This window comes from Coregonus clupeaformis, unplaced genomic scaffold (genome assembly GCF_020615455.1).
Source record: "Coregonus clupeaformis isolate EN_2021a unplaced genomic scaffold, ASM2061545v1 scaf0013, whole genome shotgun sequence".
NCBI lineage: Eukaryota > Metazoa > Chordata > Actinopteri > Salmoniformes > Salmonidae > Coregonus > Coregonus clupeaformis.
In genome coordinates this window covers 393,975-417,241 of record NW_025533468.1, presented here as the reverse complement: position 1 = coordinate 417,241, position 23,267 = coordinate 393,975, and the positions used below count along the sequence as shown (strand labels likewise).

The following is a 23,267-nucleotide window of genomic DNA, read 5'->3' as shown; positions in this document are numbered from 1 at the left end:
GAATGACTGAGAGTTCCCCCGAAGGAGGGTCTGACCAGTGTCACGCCACTTTGTATGTGTTACAGCTCTTTATAAACATACAAACAATGGGGGGGGGGGGGTTGAGAAAGAAAGCCGCCTTTCACTCCTGGCCCCTACGGCAGCGTAAAGTAGGACACTTCGGAGAGTACGATTTCTCACTTTTCTAAGGGTGCAAAGGACCAAAACCCGATATTGTCGTTTGAGACTCTGGGAAGGGCGTAAGGTTTCTGTTATTCCATTGGATCTCTCGCTAATCTGGCCAATGAACAATGGGGTTCTACTCGTATTCACCCTGGCTCACGTGTCTCCCAGGTGATGGTGGGAGATTTCCTGTGGTTACCTCTTTAAATGAATCAGGAAGCAAGTACACATGATTTGACATTGTGTAAGATATTTGAGAGTCATGGAGCTAATCTGAGTTTGAATATTATCTGTGACATGGAGGTTACTAAATGGATGACTTCATAGGGAATGGATGACTAGGAATGGAATTGTTTATTTCTTTAAAAAAATACTTTAGCTTAGATATCACTTTATGAACACTTTAAAGATAAAATACCTAAAAAACAAAGTGGGTGTTCTATTGCTCAACTATTCCTACATTTAACCAGATGTTATTTTTGGCTAAACTCTACTACGGATAATGAATAATTGCATAAACATATGATTTTGTCTTGTGTTACACAGGACTTAAAATATTTATGTTCTGCATTATGCTATGAGTAGAACCCTATTGGGTTCCATTTCAAACAATTTCCCCAGAGGCTTCTACATGGAACCCAAAAGAGTTTGACCTGGAACCAAAAAGGGTTCTCCTATGGGGACAGCCAGTCTTTTTTTTTTTTTTTAAGAGTGTAGCATTAGAGTGTGTTGTGTCCATCTGAAGACCAGCATTAGAGGGTGTGTTGTGTCCATCTGAAGACCAGCATTAGAGGGTGTGTAGTGTCCATCTGAAGACCAGCATTAGAGGGTGTTGTGTCCATCTGAAGACCAGCATTAGAGGGTGTTGTGTCCATCTGAAGACCAGCATTAGAGGGTGTGTTGTGTGTTATTGAGAGGGTGGACAGATCCACTTAGGAACTCAGCCATTCACAGCCACTCAGTTTGCCAAAAGGGTGCCACAGGAAAACTAAAAATACATTAACCTGAGCGTTTCCTCACAAGCCCTGCGTCTTAAAAAGCAAAAGAAAGCAACAAGAAAATGCTTAATAGATCCACCATTAAATTTTAAAAGCTGTCCTAATCTCATGAGACACAGCAGGGAAGGTTGTTAAAAGGGAAATAATTGCTAACGATGACTCACTCGCCACTAAGGAGACCTGCGGCATGGAGAACATGTGACGAACTGGGGGCGAGCAAGGCATGGGCGAGGGAGCGGGGAGTAGGAAGACCTATGGACAAATCATCTGGGAGAGCATTTTAGAGTGCATGGTCTAAATAATACATAAATAGGTTAATAAATAAATAAACCATGGACCAAGAGCCCATCTTCCTGCGACGCAATTGCTCCAGAGAGAGAGAGACGAATAGGAGCTAGATCAGTGGGTTTAGTGAAAGTGTGTGTGGACACTGAGGTAGACGGAAGAAAAGCAAGGTCTTTTGACATGACGACTCAAATAGAGGTAAGCGCAGAGGACTTCCTGTTCCACTGTGGGGACAAAAGGATGCTCTGGGGTGGAGATAATACGTTCAGAGAGAGAGAGAGAGAGAGAGCAAGAGGAAGGAAGGGAGGGAGGAAAGAGGAGAGGAGATGCTGTTGGAATTGTCGATGTGTGCCAACATGTGGCAAGCATACATATACTGTAAGCCCTGTTTATACCTGGTGCTAACCCTTTGTCCTGATCTTGTCCACATTCTGATTGTGCTTACATTTTTTGGACAGGTGTAGACGATTAAAAGACACATTGTGATCTGATTGTGATCAGATCTGTCTAACCATGCACGCGCGCACACACACACACTGTGCCAGATCTGTATTACCTGGCCACACCTGCAGTAGCGTTCCCCTCTCAGTTTCTTAACACTCAGCATTGTAAACAAACACCACCCGACAGGCTGACTACACCCACCTACCCTCATTCCGCCTGTCTAACCCTAAATAATTTCCCATCACTTCTCTTTTTCACTTCTCCTATTCTTTGGCCCATTTGGTCTCACCAAATCAATCTCTTATCAGGACAAATGACTGATGGTAATGTTAGCTGGCAGGCTTAGTCCCTTTACTTACTGAGGAGAAAAAGGTGACAGAAGGAACACTGACAGTCTGTGTAGACTCATACAGTACAGTCTATTGGTTTTACTTGCTTACCAAAGGAATAGCAGGATCCTGTTTCCTAAGATTTTGTTTGAGTTTTTCACCAGCAGACAGGCAATTTGCAAGCCCTTGAGGAACCTATGAAGCTAAACAAGTACCTATATAATTCATATCTTACAATGCAATGTCTTACGTTATTAATGGATGGCCTTAAAAACCCATAGCCTGCGAATGATATCTTGCACTAAGCCCTCGGACTGGAAAATAGGCTACTGTAGAATATTTACTCCCTGTCTATGCTACAGATCACTCTGGCTGTAAATCTACAGAACAGGAGTGGTGTGAGTGGGTCAGAATACCAACACCTTCTAAGAAATGTTCTTCACATTCTAAAAGCTTATGTAGCATGTCAGTCTGAACTCAAGTTACCTGTGTAGTCAATCAATGTGTCACATTTGTAGGACTACTGTAAATCTCAGTCCTTTAGCAACAACACTCAGAGATAGAATTTACTTACAGTACTTCGTACACTCAGTGTTTGTATGATCTGTGTAGGGTTTAGGGTTTTTCCAAGTGAGATAAAGACCACATGATCAAATGATGAAGCGATGGTTAGACATAATGACATAAATAATGCATTAATTTGCTTGGTTTGTCAGGGTTCTGGAAAACACGCAATTTAATAAACAGACCAGCGTGCCAATTCCCAGTGCGTGCCATGTGCAATTTCACACATTTCCCATAACCACCCTCTCATCTCTTTTAGCCTCTAAATCTAAATGCCTAGATAACATACTGTATGCATAAGTTGCGTAAACATATTACATGGATCAGCATTGCACTGTATTCTGTAGCCATGCCAACATGTATCGGGTACATCTCACTGAAAACCTTTCATGAACTTGGCTCGCCTCTCGGTTTTAGAAGTTTGCCCGAAACATTCTAATCACGCAGCAATGTGCACATGACAGTAGGATAAAGCACGAATGTTCCAAAATGCAATCAATTAGCGGGAAAACAACATTCTCAAAAGTGACCGCAAATACGACTATGCATGTAATGCTTTATTATAAAGGTGGATTTTTATGGTGAAAATGATCTTCCCCAAACTTGAAACTCAAACGCCGCCTATGTATACCAGTTAGGCTCTACACCGGTTGTAAAGCTGATTAATGTGCTTAATTTTAAGAAGTTATTTGGCCACTTATCTTATCAACCTATAGGATAGGCTAAATGAGGTGTGTGACTATATCATTACATTACATTTAAGTCATTTAGCAGACGCTCTTATCCAGAGCGACTTACAGTTAGTGAATACATATTTTTTTTATACTGGCCCCCCGTGGGAATCGAACCCACAACCCTGGCGTTGCAAACGCCATGCTCTATCAACTGAGCTACATCCCTGCCGGCCATTCCCTCCCCTACCCTGGACAACGCTGGGCCAATTGTGCGCCGCCCATGAGTCTCCCGGTCGCGGCCGGCTGCGACAGAGCCTGGATTCGAACCAGGATCTCTAGTGGCACAGTTAGCACTGCGATGCAGTGCCTTAGACCACTGCGCCACTCAGGAGGTAGTGACTATGATTTGAAAAAGTCGCAAAAAAAGGCATACACTGTTTCTTGCCTTACTGCACACGCTGGGCATCATTCACAAGTGATAATACATCATTCACAAATGATAGGCTAATATTGTCACCCATCAGACTATTCTTAGTTTAATTTTGTCTCTACACATACTAAATAATATGTGTGTGAAATTAGTTTTGATTTAGAATGGACCATTATCATGCACCTCTCTCGGAACAGGGGCAGGAGAAAAAATATACATGTAATCTATGCACTTACATAGTGAAGCAATGTGCTTAATATTAGGAAAGTTGAGAAATAAATATAGTAGGCCTAGCCTATAGAAAGCTGATGGGATCCTCCTCTTTTTAATAGAGGCCATCAAAACTCTGTTTTCTCACGCAATTGCATAGCCTATAGAAATGTTGTGCAACATGAGCTCATGGGCTCTCATGAACTGTTTGATTAGATTTTCGATTACATTTGCAGTGATGTCAGAGTGATTAGAGGGACAATAGAGTGCTGAGTACCAGGCAGTTAGCAAGTTTGGTAGGCTACTAATGACCATCAGCAGCATCAGAGCTTGGCGAAGCCTAGTTACCGTGACTAAACGGTCACGTGGAATTTGACTGCGTTCATGACTCGTAACTGCCGGTGTGGCGGTAAGATGCTCACCGTAACAGCCCTAGCTATGGGGTGAATCCTAACTTCCACTGAAGTGAAATGTTCACTTAGTCATGCATTGATGTCAATGGGGAATCTAAGGGAAATTTGACTTAAGCAGAAGTTAGGATTCACCCTTCAAGTACATCACAAATGATTTGAGATGGATCAGTGCATACCCATTCTCTTTTATCCTGTTCAGAAACAATTCTACACTAACTCAATTCAATTGACTGTCAATCAATAAGGTTATCTGTGTCCTTTAATAGCTAAATACAGGCCTTGAGAAACACTAACATACACATATTAGCTGCCTCCATTTTTATCAGGATTAGAGCTTCTGCTATCTGTTAATTGGCCTTGGTTGTTCAGGGAGGATTATGAAAGAGAAGGTGAAAAAAATGCCATTACTTTCAAGACTAGCCGTCTCGGGAAGTTACTTGTGTAATAATAATTTAGAAAAGTTAGTCTTCTTCTGTTTGGCGATTTTTGCCTTCCCTGATGACAGCAATTTGCTTGTTCTCAGTTGACTGAGCAGAGCTGGCATGTTATTTGGTTGCCCATGTTTTCATCAGTGTAACTGGCTATAGACCATATGCCCATTCTATCCAGTGTACCCTCCAAAGTACTTTGGTTATTAAAACTGTATTAAAAGTATTCAAGTAGTTATTCTGTGTGTGCGTGTGTGTATGTGTTGGTGTGTGTATGTACGTGCGTGTATTAACATTAACCTGTGGGGGGGGTCCTGTTCCCAGAATGTCATAAAAAATCTGACTACAACAAAATAACACACACTCAGTGCTGAGCAACAGACTGTGTGGTCTATAATATATCCACCTGAAATATGGTGAACGTCCATCTTCGGGGCAGCAACACCTGCCAGTTTCTTTTGCCCTTTCGGCATGAAAGACTGTATACATATCTCTTTAACGAGACACTTGCATTAAGCTGATTCATGGTCTTGAGGCGTTGGGTTGGAAACCATAAACAGCAGTATTTCTGGGCTGAGAGGAGAAGAGGAGAGCAGCGGACAGGATACTTTATTATAGTTATCTTTTCTTCTCCGTCAGGCAGGGATGGAGGAAGCGGAGGGAGAGAGAGGCAGGATGTTTGGGGAGCTAGCAGACGGGCCCTTTTATGGGACCACATTTCGCACTCAATAAACTTTGTTTCCACTTTATTTAGACTCCCAAATAAAAACAAAATGCTGCTGGAGCCACGCTGACACCTCACATCACACAAGAGTGTGTGTGTGCCAGTTTGTGTGTGTGCCAGTTTGTATGTGTGTGTTTGCCAAATAGCATCTCCAGACTCCAGCATCTCTCCAGTGAGTCAATAAACCAAAGCCTGAGAAGTGCTGGAACAGACTCCATCCATACAGTCTGTCAATATACTCTGTTGCTTTATTAGACCTGGGTCTATGTGTGTCTAAGGAGGTCAAGACATCTCTCCAACCAATCAAAACCAAGTCTCACAAACAGACACCGTTCTCAAGCCAAGAAATGTCCCTTGCCATTCCCTGAACCAACCAATCAGGGGTAGACAATACTCTGCTTTTTTTTATAACCCTGGTCTCTGTGTGTGTAAGATTTTTTTTTTACCAACCAATCCAAACCAACCAAGTCTCACAAACACGTACACACACCATCCTCCTCAAGCCAGGAAACATCCCTTTCCCTGAACCAACCAATCTTCTGATTATGATGGTAAATGTTTTCTGCTGGCCAACAACCCAGTGATTGTGCGTGTGTAACGTTAACATGCAGTCACGCTCCCGTTCTCCTACAGAAATAGATCCCATTAATATCACCCTGTCTCCAGGAGGCCAAGAAGGAAACACTCCAAATGGGAAAAGGAGGTGATGCTGACGGTCTGAAAATCACAACAATCTATTGGAGACACAGGCAGAAGATGTACTGTGTACTCCAATGTAATGAGATTCCTTTTGAGGAAGGGGGCGACAGGTTTGCACTGAAGCCAGAATGTTTTTGTGCCAATTCATACTGCAATAACTCTAATAAAGTACCTTTTATGTATATGAAGAAAATTAAAAAAGGCCTACGTCTTACATTTACATTTTAGATTTTAGTCATTTAGCAAACGCTCTTATCCAGAGCGACTTACAGTAGTGAGTTCATTTTTTTTTTTTTATCATACAGGTCCCCCGTGGGAAACGAACCCACAACCCTGCCGTTGCAAACGCCATGCTCTACCAACTGAGCTACACGGGACTTCACATGCTATTCCACGTACCCTGTATCCGTATAGTCTGTGGGATGTGCGTTCTGTGCATGTTATCCTGACTATCGTCATCATAAACAACAGCCATATTCGTGAGACCTGAAAGAGGTCTGAGTAATCTGATGTTATGCACCCCATCGAGAATCTATGTTAGGAACAACTTATTGAAGAGACAACTAAATGAATCATCCCCTTTCAAGTGTGTGAGTGTGGTAATATTTATCATACAGTGGGGAAAAAAAGTATTTAGTCAGCCACCAATTGTGCAAGTTCTCCCAATAAAAAGATGAGAGAGGCCTGTAATTTTCATCATAGGTACACGTCAACTATGACAGACAAAATGAGAAAAAAAAATCAAGAAAATCACATTGTAGGATTTTTTATGAATTGATTTGCAAATTATGGTGGAAAATAAGTATTTGGTCAATAACAAAAGTTTCTCAATACTTTGTTATATACCCTTTGTTGGCAATGACACAGGTCAAACGTTTTCTGTAAGTCTTCACAAGGTTTTCACACACTGTTGCTGGTATTTTGGCCCATTCCTCCATGTAGATCTCCTCTAGAGCAGTGATGTTTTGGGGCTGTCGCTGGGCGACACGGACTTTCAACTCCCTCCAAAGATTTTCTATGGGGTTGAGATCTGGAGACTGGCTAGGCCACTCCAGGACCTTGAAATGCTTCTTACGAAGCCACTCCTTCATTGCCCGGGTGGTGTGTTTGGGATCATTGTCATGCTAAAAGACCCAGCCACGTTTCATCTTCAATGCCCTTGCTGATGGAAGGAGGTTTTCACTCAAAATCTCACGATACATGGCCCCATTCATTCTTTCCTTTACACGGATCAGTCGTCCTGGTCCCTTTGCAGAAAAACAGCCCCAAAGCATGATGTTTCCACCCCCATGCTTCACAGTAGGTATGGTGTTCTTTGGATGCAACTCAGAATTCTTTGTCCTCCAAACACGACGAGTTGAGTTTTTACCAAAAAGTTATATTTTGGTTTCATCTGACCATATGACATTCTCCCAATCCTCTTCTGGATCATCCAGATGCACTATAGCAAACTTCAGACGGGCCTGGACATGTACTGGCTTAAGCAGGGGGACACGTCTGGCACTGCAGGATTTGAGTCCCTGGCGGCGTAGTGTGTTACTGATGGTAGGCTTTGTTACTTTGGTCCCAGCTCTCTGCAGGTCATTCACTAGGTCTCCCCGTGTGGTTCTGGGATTTTTGCTCACCGTTCTTGTGATCATTTTGACCCCACGGGGTGAGATCTTGCGTGGAGCCCCAGATCGAGGGAGATTATCAGTGGTCTTGTATGTCTTCCATTTCCTAATAATTGCTCCCACAGTTGATTTCTTCAAACCAAGCTGCTTACCTATTGCAGATTCAGTCTTCCCAGCCTGGTGCAGGTCTACAATTTTGTTTCTGGTGTCCTTTGACAGCTCTTTAGTCTTGGCCATAGTGGAGTTTGGAGTGTGACTGTTTGAGGTTGTGGACAGGTGTCTTTTATACTGATAACAAGTTCAAACAGGTGCCATTAATACAGGTAACGAGTGGAGGACAGAGGAGCCTCTTAAAGAAGAGTGTTACAGGTCTGTGAGAGCCAGAAATCTTGCTTGTTTGTAGGTGACCAAATACTTATTTTCCACCATAATTTGCAAATGTATTCATTTAAATTCATATAATGTGGTTTTCTGGATTTATTTTTCTCAATTTGTCTGTCATAGTTGACGTGTACCTATGATGAAAATTACAGGCCTCTCTCATCTTTTTAAGTGGAAGAACATGCACAATTGGTGGCTGACTAAATACTTTTTTTCCCCACTGTATATACACATGTATTATATACCTCACATGCGACTCATAATAAGAATAGGCAATTAACCTATTAAAATGTTTATCTGACTCCATAAAGATTATTTAGCAATATGCAAGAGACTATAGTTGAGTTACAGTAAGTCAATTAAGAAAAGTTTGAAAATTGAATTCTAAATATAAGTGTATGGCAATGCTGACATTAACAAAAGCATTATTCTAGGCATATAGATCCTAAGGTTAACTTACAAGACAAAGCATGAACAAAGAGATGCCTAAAAGCCTAGGAAATGAGAATTGATCATACAACCTTCCTCCATGGACTGGTTACAGGAGAAGAGAGAGAACAAAGGCTTTTAATTCCATTTATAACATCTGAAGGTGTAACCTTTCAACCCAAAACCAACCACCATTGACCAATGAAACAATACCAAGTTTACAGTAACCTGACTACCAGGCTCAATCTCCAAACGGTGTCACAGCATTTAAAGGCTTGTGTGGGGGATAAGACCAATGTAAATAACTCAGAATTCCTGAGAGGACAATAAAAACCCCTTTGCATAGAGTAATTTAAAGTTCACCCTGTACAGATACAAGTTACCACAGAGATCATACATGCATATAGATAGCTTCAGAGTCCTCTTTAGGGGACAAGTTTAAGATAGTATTATTCTATAGTATCCATGTCTGGTATCTATCACACATTCAATAGTCAATCCTCTGGATACTGTAAAGGAGAGATACATTTTGGCCCCTCAGAGGGGGAATGGCTTACTTGTCCTTGGGCATTGTTCTTTGTGCTTTCCTTGTGTTCCTGCACCATTTGCCATGCAGCTCCAGGTGTAAGAGAGCACATAAATGAGGGCAGAGCCTACAAGAGCGCCCGTGCATGCATGTGTGTGGGTCAGTGTAGATTGTCAGAAGAGTAATGGGCTACTGCACTTTCTACTCTAACCCTACAATCCTTAATGCAAGTGTCAATTTGCAATTAAGCTCCAGGTCTTAGCTTCCGGGAAACACTGCAGTGGTTCTGTCAGTTTAACCAGGCTACCGATAAATTCTCCGAAAGCAATCACACCCACCTTCTCTCTGACTCAAACTCTCTCCTCATCCACTGATAACCCCTTTCTTGCTGGATGTAAGTAAGCCTATACGGTTGAAAAACACAACATGTACAGTGTATCTTCCTCTACTCGCTTGAAGAGTTGGGATCATAGCTGGGTATAATTGACATCGGAATCTGCAGAATTGTACCGAAAATTTGCAAAAGCACTTAGCTTTGGCCAAGTGCCAATGGTTCGTCATATTCCTTTCACTAGGCAGTGACTTTCTCTTGTAATTGACATTGGAGGCGGCTGTCACCAATTTTCAGCTGCCATCCGCACACTCTTTGGTCAAAGACGTCAGTCTCAGAATTGCAACGGCTGGACTTTTGAGAACCATACTGATACGTCTGACCTCTTCTTTCAAGTTTGGATTGAGTCATCAAAGGAAAATGTTTTACAAACTGGTGCCTGATACACCACAAAGCTGCTAGCCTAAATGTCTCCTCACCCCCTTTTCCTCATTTTATCAGTACACTGTGCCGGAGAGTAATACTTCTCTCTCATTTATTAGGAGTAATGTGTTGAAAGTCATGTGGTTTTGAATATTTGTTTCTGTGGTCATACATCATTATCAGAAGTAAATATCTTAGGTCCAGTCACACAAATTTCCTAGGTGGCAAATGTCTGGATGGATATTGTCCTTTATTGGCGCTGTGGTACAGCGTAGTAACAAACATAGTCGTCTACGACTTAGAAAACATGTTATATAAAATGTACATTAAATACATTAAAAATGAGAAAATAAGATACATTTGGATGAATTACAACTTCTTTCTTTTGAATGTAAACATGTGCATCGTTGCATCAACATTGCTGAAGAACAAAAGTGGTTTCACAGTTGTCTATGCAAAAAGTGCACTGTGAACCATTGTACATGGGCCTTGAATTATTAAATAATATTTACATTAAATAAAGTGCATGTTTTCTGGAGAACAAAGGAGAGTTGAACAAAAATTATAATCTGAATGCTCAGAAAGTCACTGTGGACCATGCAATATTCATGTAAAAGCCACTCTGGGCCTTGCCCTTGCATCAATGAGAGAAATTGCACTTTCTGTCTTCTGCCAATGCTTTGAACTTTGGCACAAATGGTGTGAGAGCAACTCTGAGAAACTGGTGCAGGTGTTCATTGGTGAGCCTGGTGCAGTATTTGTTTTTAATAAAATTCATTGTGGAGAAGGCTGATTCACAGCTGTATGTGGAGCCAAACATGGTCAGGATGTATAGAGCCAGTTTCTTGAGAGCAGGACATCAGCTGCAGGCACCATCTTTCCCCAGAAAGAGACAGGGTCACAATCACCAGCCTGCTCCTTCAAAGCCACACTTTCTAGCAGCTCAATCAACTCCATTTGCAGTGATGCAACATCTACCTATCTGAAGATCTGTTTTGCTTCTTCTAACAACTTTGTCACATTTGTGATGAGCAGCAGCAGTTATCTTCCAACAGTGAAGTCATCAAAGCGAGCCTTGAAGTTATCCATCAGCTTCTGGATGAAATCCACATGGTTGGGAACATCTTAGTCTCCCTGCGTTTGCACCAGAAGATTGGGGAAGTAGACAAGTTCTCCCTGGAGATCATTCTTGATCATTCAAATTTCTTCTGGAAAGCCTGGACTGTTGTTATCATATCACACACTGTTGTCCTGTCTCTGCAGCTTAACATTGTTGATTAAGGTGTGATGTAATGTCTGTATAAAATGCAACAGTTTCCATCTTCTCCTCATCTTTCAAAAACTCAGAAAACTGAGTTGCCTTGTCACTCTTTTGCTCTGATAAGAAAACTTTGATTTCCTCCCAAATGGCCCAAAAGTGTTCCATAACCCTGCTTTTGCTGAGCAATCTGATATTGTTGTGCAGTAGTAAGTAATCAAAAATGGCATTGGCCTCTGTCAGAAAGCCTCGTAGCAGGCGGTGTTATAGGGATGATGTTGCTCTCAAAAAGTTTATCAATTTCATCATCGTTGTCATGACCTCAGAATACTATTTTCCCAGACTGGCACACAGGACTAGGGCTGTTACGGTGACCGTATTACCGTCACACCGACAGTCACAACTCATGATGGCAGCCAAATTCCTCGTGACTGTTTAGTCACGGTAATTAGGTTTCTCCTAAATCTGATGCTGCTGATGGTCATTAGAAGCCTACCAAACTTGCTAACTGCCTGGTACTCAGCACTCTATTGTCCCTCTAACATCACTGCAAATTTAATCGAAAATCTAATCAAACACTTCATGAGAGCCCATGAGTTCATGTTGTGCAACATTTCTATAGGCTATGCAATTGCTTGAGAAAACAGAGTGATGGCCTCTATTAAAAAGAAGAGGATCCTATCACCTTTCTATAAGCTAGGCCTACCATATTTATTTCTCAACTTTCCTAATGTTAAGCACATTGCTTCTCTTTACAACAGAATGGCATGAAAATGAACCAAGGAAATAGCGTCCTCCATTCGCTATTGAAGTGCATAGATTTTTTCCCCTGCCCCTGTTTCGAGACAGGTAAATGATAATGGTCCATTCTAAATCAAAACAAATTGTACATATATATTATTTAGTATATGTAAAGACAAGATTAAATCAAGAATAGTCTGATGTGTGACAATATTAGCCTATCACTTATGAATGATATATTTGCCACCTGGAAATTCGAGGCATTATCAAGTGCTTGTCAAATTGTGAATGAGAGACTGATGAAGTGTGTGCAGACTGCACAAAAAACAAAGCAGAGCTCATACCTTTCATGCAACTTTTTTTCAAATCATCATTAGAGTCTCATCATGCAGCCTTAGAATGTTTTAAAAATCAAAACATATAGCCCAACGTTTGTATCACAACTAAAGTTACATAAATAACTAAATTAAGCATATAGGAGTACCTGTTTCTTTGTTAACTGCTCAACACAGCATCCCTTTGATGGTCTCATGGATATCCTCTCCCTGCGTGTGTGCCTAACAGAATTCCTTCTTTGTTTCATTATACAATCTGACAAACACCAGAAGCTATGCATTATCAGTGTTGATTCATCCACAGCTAATGAAATGCATGGTGCATTCTGAATGGCCTCATCAAGTTGTGAAATCAAATCTTCAGCTAATATTTCAGTTCTCACTGCTGTGGAATGTGACAGTGGGATCTGTTGGATCTTTTCCCTGATCTCATCTTTTTGGTTACCTTCAAGCAAGTTGTCAGCAGCTTCACACATGCTTACTTTGACCATCTCAGCATCTGAAAAAGTTTGTGTTTTCCAAAAACCCAGGCTATCGTCAGTGAACACTCCATTGCACGTTGTTGGGCTGTCAGAGAATTGACAAGGACTTTGTTGGACCTCTCGTATTGGGATTTGAGTTGGTTAATCTTGTTTGTTCTCACGTCCGTGTTCAGGGGATATGTCTGATCGAAATTACTATGTTTGGTGTCATAACGGTGCTTAACATTGGCACTTTTTCACAAGGGCTCGCTGCATATCAGGCACATTGGTTTTGTGCTGGTTGTGGGAAGAATTACTTTTCCGTCTACTCGTCTTTGAATATACGGTTTTCGGCGTAACATTATAAAAAAATTTAACAAGCCATATTAACAAAGATACTGTTAACTAAGCTCCTATCTGCGATATTAACAGTTGAACCGCGGTCAAATCTTTCTGTTTCTTTCTGCCTATTTGTCCCAAGGTTCCGCAGAGGATATTTGCATTGATGTGATTGGATAAGACGTGGCCTCTTGTATTTGCATATAACCGCGTAATTGGATTGGATTGGGCACTAGTAGAGGTGGGTGTTGTTTCGAGAGAGAAAAAGAAAGAGAGGTTGCTGAGTTAGAGAGGCCGCAGCGCCCGGGTGATTTTTGAAAGCGGTCTAAAAATAATTGATTGACTTTTATATACCTAAATGAGATGACGTTCGGTCTATATTGACCGTTCTCTGGGTCCGGACCCAGACCGCCAGCTGAGTTTGTCTGTAATAAGAGGACAATGTGTGTGAAGTCTTGCAATATACAGGGCTGGGCTGTAACACTCATACTTCCCTTTTATAGAAATTGTATTCCTTATTCCACATGACCTATTAGTGGTTAATAATACATGTCAATTTCAAAGTACACCCTGCTGCCTGCCTGTACAGTCCTTACAGTACTATATGGGTTATCGTGGAATCATTTGGCATCTTACTGCAGTTTCCAAAACAGTCCCTGATTTGACCTTAACAGACATCAGAGTTACATAATGGGATTATTAAACATGGATAACATTCAAATAAATATTTTCCAACGCCATGGAGAGCAATCTGTCTTCATTTGTACCATGCAAGAGACATATGCTCTTCATTATCTTGTCAGCTACTGCAGACATCATACTAAACAGCATACTAAATACAGTGCCCCATTTGACATGTGCATTAGGCTATACAGGAACGCTTTGCCAGTTTGTAATGATGATTCAGAATGTGTTGAATTGGCTTGGGTAAAGTAAGGGTACTTCAGGCCAGATCAACAATCAGCGGTTGATTTAGTAGATTGTTTCTTGTGTAAACATCATTGAAACATGGGAACTAAAACAAATACCGCACTTCTAACAGAAATAAGCCCACAAGCCATATCTCACTGACTCACTCCAATAGGTGGTCCTCTGTAGCTCAGCTGGTAGAGCACGGCGCTTGTAACGCCAAGGTAGTGGGTTCGAACCCCGGGACCACCCATACACAAAAAAATGTATGCACGCATGACTGTAAGTCGCTTTGGATAAAAGCGTCTGCTAAATGGCATATTATTATTATAATAGATGAACAGATAGAATGACACAAACATGGAAAGACAGACATCCGGAAGACAGACAGAGAGAAACAGACAGAAAATCATGTAGACATTCCAACAGATAGGCATTAGGCACATACTGTACTGTACAGCGGACGGACAGGCAGGGAGGCAAGCAGACAGACAGACAGATAGTGGTCCTCCTACCTGATTTACCCACTCCTGCTCGTCCGAAAACCGCCAGCTTCACCTCTGGGCTCTTCGCCATGGCAGCAGGTAGCGACCGGAAACAGAATGAACCAATCACAGAGCTGATAGATCACACTGCGGGTTCCGGGATCAGCGACCCATCCTCAGTTCCGGACACGGGAGCTGGGATAGCAAACCATCAAATACGGGATTAAGGCTTTAATATGAAACAGCTTGTCACAAATCAACTTAGAGGTATTTCCTGCTGCGATCTGAAGCTATCTGAAGCTATGGGAAATGACAGGCGAGAAGCCTTTGATATACGATTTTCAAGGCAGTGAGTCGTAAAAATGGAAAAGGCACGCGATTCGAGGTCATCCAGTTTATGTGGGATGAGGTCTCTGGATCTGAGAAAAGCATTTTGTCTAATGCATTAAATAAATGTATAATGGGTATAAGTGTTGTGTTCTCTGTTTTCTTTATAATGAGAACCCAGTTGTCATTTATTTTGAGGCTGTCAAATGGCTCTCAATGGAGTTCTAATTAAAAGACCCTCAATGCTCTGGAAGCCATTTTGGCTCAGGGGAACAGGTGGCTGCAGGTCTTTCTGGTTATCCTCATTCTGACAGGCAGTTCATCATTCTGATATTGTCTTATTGTATGAAGGAGCTCCATATCACTAGGGAGGGAGAGGCTAAGTGAATCTCTCTGAGAAGCTGTGAATGTGTCAGGGTGCTGTGGCTCCTTTTTATCAATGGCTTAGCCTTGACACACACACACACAGGCTCACACCTACTGAAGTGATGGATGAGGCCCATCTGCAAAAGCGTTACCGCGGGCAACAGCATCACCGCTGACATGAGTCACATACTCCTTTTATTTGCGTGGCAGGCTGTTAGCTGGTGCATTCGTATCTGAGCTGGTGTGTGTGAGAGAGAGCATATGTTGGAGGGCAGTCTTCTGAAATATTCATTCAGAAATAAAGAAAATGATTCTGTGCTCTAAATAACAGTCAATTCTGCACTAATCTGTTTAGCTAGAAACCAGCTGCTGGCGCTGAAGATAACTGACAGAAATAAACTCTAAACATCACGCATAGTACATTGCTTCCCCTTTTTATGAAGAATGACTGGAAACGATTGCACATTTTCTCTTCAACTAGAGAAATAAACACTGTTTAATTAACACATAGTGCAAATGTATGTCTAAGTCCTGGGCTGGCAGCTCCAATGATGTTTTAGCGCTGATGTTTTTTTTTTCCTCATTTAGAAAATGGGTGCTGCTCAGTACACCATATATACTGAGTGAAATTGGCTGCGTTCCAAATGGCACCCTATTCCATATGTAGCGCACCTCTTTTGACTAGAGCATATGGGCCCTGTACACTATATAGGGAATACAGTGCCATTTGAGAGACAGCCATTGTTTATTTGACACCAGGTTGGCTGAGGTCACAAAGTGTGGTGAATCACCTCCCATTAGCCAATCACAATCTTTCTCCGACCCTGGCACTGGTGCCATCGACAGCCATCCCTCAATACCACCCACTCCCTCACTGTCTTGTTGTGTACAGTCACACAGTACTCTCCTAGCCTTCACTCTCAAATTGAGCCCTTATATGGTATGATTGTGCATCGTCTGTGCCCTGTCCTAGCCTCCCATAGGGGTTCGAGTGGCAAACGAGTGACTCAGTCAACATCGCTGAAGTCATCCCCTCATCTATCCCTCCACTTCCCCATCCAGACCCAATAAACCAGGAGACCTTAGTCTGAGGCCACACCACCACTCTGGGTTTATACAGCTCTATGCTGCTGCACCAGGGGCTGCAGTGTGTTCTCTCTCTCTCTCTAAGGGAAGCTGAAGGTTCTAGACTGGAACACCCCGGTCTATCTGTCTGGCTCCAACGGCTGTCTCGCTTTGGGGACACACCTATCACAACGTTACAACAACATTTAAAACACAATCCCCATCCGTGAGGCTAGAGCTCTTCCGAGCACACACCCACCTTGGTCAAGTAGACCCAAGGTGAAGAGGAGGGGGAGGAGGAATCCCTCCCTTAACTCCCTTGCCCTGCTAACGTCAGTGTCACTTCCATGGCCATTCATTGGCTCAACTACATGTGCCACAGGTTTCCCCCAAAGGCCCACACTCGATCTGTAATCCAATAACATCTGCTAAAGGGGAGGCCAGATGAATAGTCTCAATAAGGCCTGTGATGGATTGGGTTAAGTGGCTGCTAAGTGGTCAGGGGGGAACGAGGCCGGGGCAGACTTGGTGACAAATTGAACACATCTGTAGTTTAAAAAGAATAACGAATCCTGCTTTGGGCAATAGTTAGATCTGAGCATACTGTATGGGTGTGTGTGAGAGAAAGAAAGAGAAAAGAGAGAGAGAGAGAGAGGGGTGGGCGATAGGTGCATTACCTGCATTGTAAAACTGTGTTCTACACTACTTTAAGATCCATCGCTTAAGAAAACACCATCAAAGCCTGTTAAAAGCGAGGACGAGGAAAATTAAACGTGCTGGCATTTCATGTGAGGGCTGTACACTCGAGACCTTGTCTAAACATTCCAAATCAGCACATTTATTTTTCTTTCCACGTCAAAGCCAGAGCTCTGTGCCCATGCCCAGTCCCCAGTGCCATTTATGTCATTTAAAAGTTGAGTCAGCAGTGAATGTGGGTGGTGTCGTAGTTACTTCAGTAGACAGATTACAGGCTGCATGCTTCCAAACCCTGGGTGGAGACCTGAGTGAGTGCTTTGAGCATAGTGCACCACACGCTAAAGAAAGACCTCCAAAAACCACAGCTTTTCCAAAAGGGACACTAAACACCCGTCTGATGTGTGCACTGTTTATAAATGCACTGTTTATCAGAGTCAATGTGGCAAATGACATTAGCAAAGAGATGTAATTCAATGTTCACTTTTCCATTTCTGTTGAAGAAGCTGTTGAAAAGGCTAAACCCTAATTGTGTGTATTTCAGTAGGCTGCACCCTGCCTGGACAATATAATAAAAGAACATTCCAATCTTTCCAGATGGTAAGCTGAAGGGCACATCATAGGCTACACATTGAAAGACCACATTGAAAATGCCATTATTTCATTCTGTTACATTGAGCTTATGGTATAAAGCAGTGGCTGCCTCTTGGCAGTCCCCTCGCCAATCCTGTGCGAACCCTACTCTGAGGGTGTGTGTGTGTGTGCTCTGAGAAGATCAGACCTGTTACACAACACTCCACACAGCCAGCTCAAGTCTTAGATGACATGAATGCGAAATGAGCAGCAATGTGATAATTCTCACTGCTTGGCTTGCACAGGCGATGGGGGTATCTGACATATTAGTCCATCTTGTACATTAAAGCCACAGCATGTAACATTTCTAGTTGCTTCAATTAATGATATACCCATTGTTTTGGAAGAATATGACTTATAAATACCTTATTGGGCTTACTACACTGGTCTTGCCTTATCATAACCACACAGAAAACTATGTTTACTCCATTGTTTATGTTTTTATAGTATAAACAATGTGTAGCTTCAAGTAATGTTGCTCTCATGAAATGTCTTTTCTTGAGCATTTTAATAGACCTACATATATAATATAAATCCAGTTCTATTTGCAAATATAATGGGATGCATTTGTTCCATTGTTAATGTTTTTGGACCTTTCTTTAGTATATATATGTTTTATTGTCACATACACCAGATAGGTGCAGTGAACTGTGTTTTACAGGGTCTGCCATAGTAGTACACTGCCCCTAGATCAAATTAGGGTTAAGTGCCTTGCCCAAGGGCACAGCGACAGATTTCACTTTTGTCGGCTCGGGTATTCGAACCGGCGACATTTCGGTTGGGTACTAGCCCAACACTAACCACTAGGCTGCCGCACGTGACGGTGTGCTTTAATAATTTGTTCCTTTCCAATATGAACCGTAGAAAATATATCATAGTTGTTGGCAACAGGTAGGTAGATGTGTCACATCATTAGTTGACATTGACATGCTATTGATGTGGAACAAAACGGGTGTGGAAATCGAAAGGGAGACTGCATAATTACTTCAGAAAAATAATGAGAAATAGATATGAAATAAAATAAACTAAGCTGACTTATTTAGTCGTTTTTACAGTATTAGCACTAATTTAATGTTGCCCCTATGAACAACCAGGTGCCTTCAGTTAGGTTACTTTTGGCGACCAACGACATTCCATACAGAAACAAGAAATCTTCATCTCATAATAAATGCTCGACTCACCAAACGACTGGCCAACGTAAAACAATCCTTGTTCTGAAAACAGCTGCGATGGAGGAACAAAAAAGTTCAATGTTTCTACAGCTTGTGACAAGGAGAGGCGATGTCTTGACTCGAATCCAACAGATTCGGACCCAGCGTTCCGAAGAGTCTTAGGAGCGCAAGGTGAACACATCTACTTGTCCTCTGATCAAAGCAAACTGAACTGTGGTCAATCACACGCACTGTCAAGGTATCTCCAAACGATGGTCAGCTGCAAGACACGGAGTGGAGCTGCTGAACTTTAGTTTTTGGTAGCACATTGGCGCGCTGCATACCGTTGCATCTGTTGCAGATGGAAGCCGGGGGCCCTCTACCGTCAGTAAAATGAAATAAAACACACCGTATGCTACACTCAAAAGGTGAACAAATATGTCATTAGGTTACAATGTTATTTGAATAATCAATTGATCTATCATGGTATTGTATTGGAAGTCATGATTGATTACTAATTCAAGACGGAGATTGTGTGCAAGTGCAAGAGCGTAGTCTCTCTCTCGCTCCCTCTGTAGCCTAATTTGATCACATCACCAAATAAATGCAGCAATCTTAGTCAGATAATCAGATTTTAAAGATATAAAGTATGTGATATTGTTATGTGCACACTATTTGGATAAGGTTGATCTTACTGAGGTTGGATGGATTTTAACATTTAGAGGTCTGAGAGGAAATGTCCATTGACCTTTCCTATGATTTCTTATCAGAATCCTTAGTTACCTTTGCTTAATTTTTTTTGTATAAACAGTTGATAAAGGCTTTGTAAATAAGGTGGCCTTCATTCCATTTGAGATCTGTTGTGCAGTTTGTGAGAAAAAGAGGGCTATTTTATATTTTTCACCTTCCCTGATACACAGTGAGTCAGTTTGGATGAGAGGAACCTTTTCTCCAAAGTCCACCAGACTGGCGATACAGAGAGCAACCCTGTTGGTCAGAATTCCAGCTTTATATTGAGATACAATAACTGTGGAACCATATGAGCAGGGCCATGCACAGACCTTTGGAGGGGCAGGTGCTCAAACTGCCCCCCCAAAATATACGCATCCCACTGAAAGCAAGCTTTTAGCCTACTGCTCAAAGAGAGGGCAAAGGGGGGTGGGCTATCATCTGATCATAGCAAAAAATTAACAAAAATAAACTTGATTTACATTCATAGCTAATTCAGTCAGGTCACCCGTGATACAAGTCAGTATTCAACGTCCATCCATGTCTGAGGACATCGGGAAATGACGTGGAAACCGGCCACTAGGGGCAACAGTGAGCGCTGTTACCTTCAAGTAGATTTCGGTTTTGCTAGGGCATTGTGGACGGGGATGGCATGGGCGTAAGCATCTTCGAATCCAGCCATAGAAAGTTGTTTTTAAATTTTTTGTTTTAAGCCTATCCCAAACCTTGACAATTCTGAGTTATGCCTAACCTTAAGATTTCGGAGTTAATGCCTAAACTTAACCTTAAAACACTTCGAAATTTGACATTTGGAACAACTTCGAAATTGAAACATTCTGACGTGAGACAGAGCTTGTTGAGCTAGTTAGCTATGCTGTTGAAACAATATAACTCTAAACTAGTCTTTACCTGTGATTAGAGTTTATTCTGCTGCAGACATCTGCCTCTTATTGTGTGTTTTTTTATCATGTGTTTGTCATTCTTACGGTCTTGTCTCTGTAATTTATTAATGATACTGAGTGATAGAACAATTTACCAAGTTAGGATCAATAAGTAAGTACTACTCTACTCTCAGACCTACTACCAAACAGTCTAAATAACTTCTGCCTGCTGGACAAGTGCAGTGCGCGCACACTCGTGTGGGGGCAGAGAAGCGGGGATAAAAATAAATTTAAAAAATGGTAAATTAGCCAGTTTGATGGGCAATTCTTTAAATAAGGCTATCAACATCAAAATAAAGAGAGTCGCACACGCTATATGTAAGCTCCCAGGAATGTATTGGGTAAAACACCAATGTTTCATCATCACTTGTAGCTTCTTCAGCGTAATGTCATGAACGCTTGAAACAGGTTATGTAGGCCTAGCTGAGGAATGCTCATCTCCGTTCTCTTATATCGAGGCGGAGTTGAGTTTTGATAACTAGTTGCGGGATTTGCTAGCAACAATATTGAGTCACAATCAGTCTATTCTTTAAAAAAATGCAATTCTGTAGTCCTATCTATGTTTGTCCAACTGCAGTCCTTCAGCAGCGTGCTAAAATTCATTATTTGTATAAAAACTTAGTGAATACAACCACCAACTTTTTCCTCAACTGCAGTTGAATAGGCCTATATTAGGCTATTATTTCATAATCATATTGCAACATGATCAGATGCTTTACATAATTATTTTTGATGTTAATACTATTTCAATTAATTTAATATCAAAAAATCAAATCAAATTTTATTGGTCACATGCGCCGAATACAACAGGTGCAGACATTACAGTGAAATGCTTACTTACAGCCCTTAACCAACAGTGCATTTATTTTAAACAAAAAAGTAAGAATAAAACAACAAAAAAGTGTTGAGAAAAAAAGAGCAGAAGTAAAATAAAGTGACAGTAGGGAGGCTATATATACAGTAAAATAAAGTGACAGTAGGGAGGCTATATATACAGGGGGGTACCGTTGCATAGTCAATGTGCGGGGGCACCGGCTAGTTGATGTAGTTGAGGTAATATGTACATGTGGGTAGAGTTAAAGTGACTATGCATAAATACTTAACAGAGTAGCAGCAGCGTAAAAAGGATGGGGTGGGGGGGCAGTGCAAATAGTCCGGGTAGCCATGATTAGCTGTTCAGGAGTCTTATGGCTTGGGGGTAGAAGCTGTTGAGAAGTCTTTTGGACCTAGACTTGGCACTCCGGTACCGCTTGCCGTGCGGTAGCAGAGAGAACAGTCTATGACTAGGGTGGCTGGAGTCTTTGACAATTTTGAGGGCCTTCCTCTGACACCGCCTGGTATAGAGGTCCTGGATGGCAGGGGAGCTTTGCCCCAGTGATGTACTGGGCCGTACGCACTACCCTCTGTAGTGCCTTGCGGTCAGAGGCCAAGCAGTTGCCATACCAGGCGGTGATGCAACCAGTCAGGATGCTCTCGATGGTGCAGCTGTAGAATTTTTGAGGATCTGAGGACCCATGCCAAATCTTTTTAGTCTCCTGAGGGGGAATAGGCTTTGTCGTGCCCTCTTCACGACTGTTTTGGTGTGTTTGGACCATGATAGTTCGTTGGTGATGTGGACACCAAGGAACTTGAAGCTCTCAACCTGTTCCACTACAGCCCCGTCGATGAGAATGGGGGCGTGCTCAGTCCTCTTTTTTTTCCTGTAGTCCACAATCATCTCCTTTGTCTTGGTCACGTTGAGGGAGAGGTTGTTGTCCTGGCACCACACGGCCAGATCTCTGACCTCCTCCCTATAGGCCAGTGGTCACCAAACTACGGCCCGCGGGCCGGATACGGCCCGTCAGCACATTTGGCCCGGCCCTCTGAACAATACCAGAGACGCTATCGGATTTTTTTCCTATTTGGCCTCCAGAAAAAAAATCCTAGGCCCGGCCCTGTCAAAGAGAGAACGGAATAATGGCGAAAAGGTTAGGTAAGAGAAAAATTGATTCAGAATGCAGGGTATTTAACCTGCAGTGGACAAACGATTATTTTTTTGTTCAATGCAAAGAAAAGGCTGTTTGTCTCATCTGTCAAGAGACGGTGGCGGTATTCAAAGAATACAATCTTCGCCGACACTATGAATCCCGTCACAAAGACAAGTACGATAGCTTGCAAGGCCAAATACGAGCAGACAAACTCTCAAAGCTAAAAAAGTGGACTACTATCTCAGCAGAATACATTTGTACGCCAAGCTCAGCTGAACCAGGCATCCGTTCGGGCCAGCTTTCGGGTTGCTAAACTGATAGCAAGCAGCGGTAAGCCTTTCACTGACGGAGAGTTTGTTAAGAAATGTATGGATGCTGTCGCGGAGGAGGTGTGTCCCGAGAAGAAAGATGCATTTAATGCCGTAAGTCTGTCGGCGAGTACAATCACCAGACACGTTGAAGAAATCGGGAGTAATGTATATGCCCAGCTGCAGCAGAAGACGAAAGAATTTGACTTTTTTTCATTAGCACTGGATGAGAGCACGGACGTGCAAGACACAGCGCAACTGCTCATTTTTATTCGTGGAGTTAGCGCAAACTTTGAGATATGCGAGGAGCTGGCAGCCCTCCAAAGTCTCAAAGGGACTACAACGGGAGAGGATATTTTTGACAAAGTGTGCCAAACCATGGAGAAGTTGGACCTGGACTGGTCAAAGCTAGCTAGCATCACGACTGACGGGGCTCCTAGCATGGTGGGCGAAACTCGCGGTCTAATAGGACGCATGAACCGGGAGTTGGAAAAAG

The 23,267-nt window shown here is 42.2% G+C and overlaps 1 protein-coding gene across 1 annotated transcript in view; it reads right to left on the bottom strand.

Annotated features, from left to right (window-relative positions):
• The window catches only part of LOC121546265 (ras-related and estrogen-regulated growth inhibitor), a 47,173-nt gene extending 28,082 nt beyond the window's left edge, over positions 1 to 19,091 (bottom strand). The window contains exons 1-2 of the mRNA XM_041857432.1: positions 18,857 to 19,091; positions 14,622 to 14,786 (exon numbers count right to left, since the gene is read on the bottom strand). Of these exons, the coding sequence (XP_041713366.1) occupies positions 14,622 to 14,682 (61 nt within the window). The 5' untranslated portion in view covers positions 14,683 to 14,786; positions 18,857 to 19,091. The remainder of the gene's footprint in view (positions 1 to 14,621; positions 14,787 to 18,856) is intronic.
• Between the last annotated feature and the right edge of the window lie 4,176 nt (positions 19,092 to 23,267).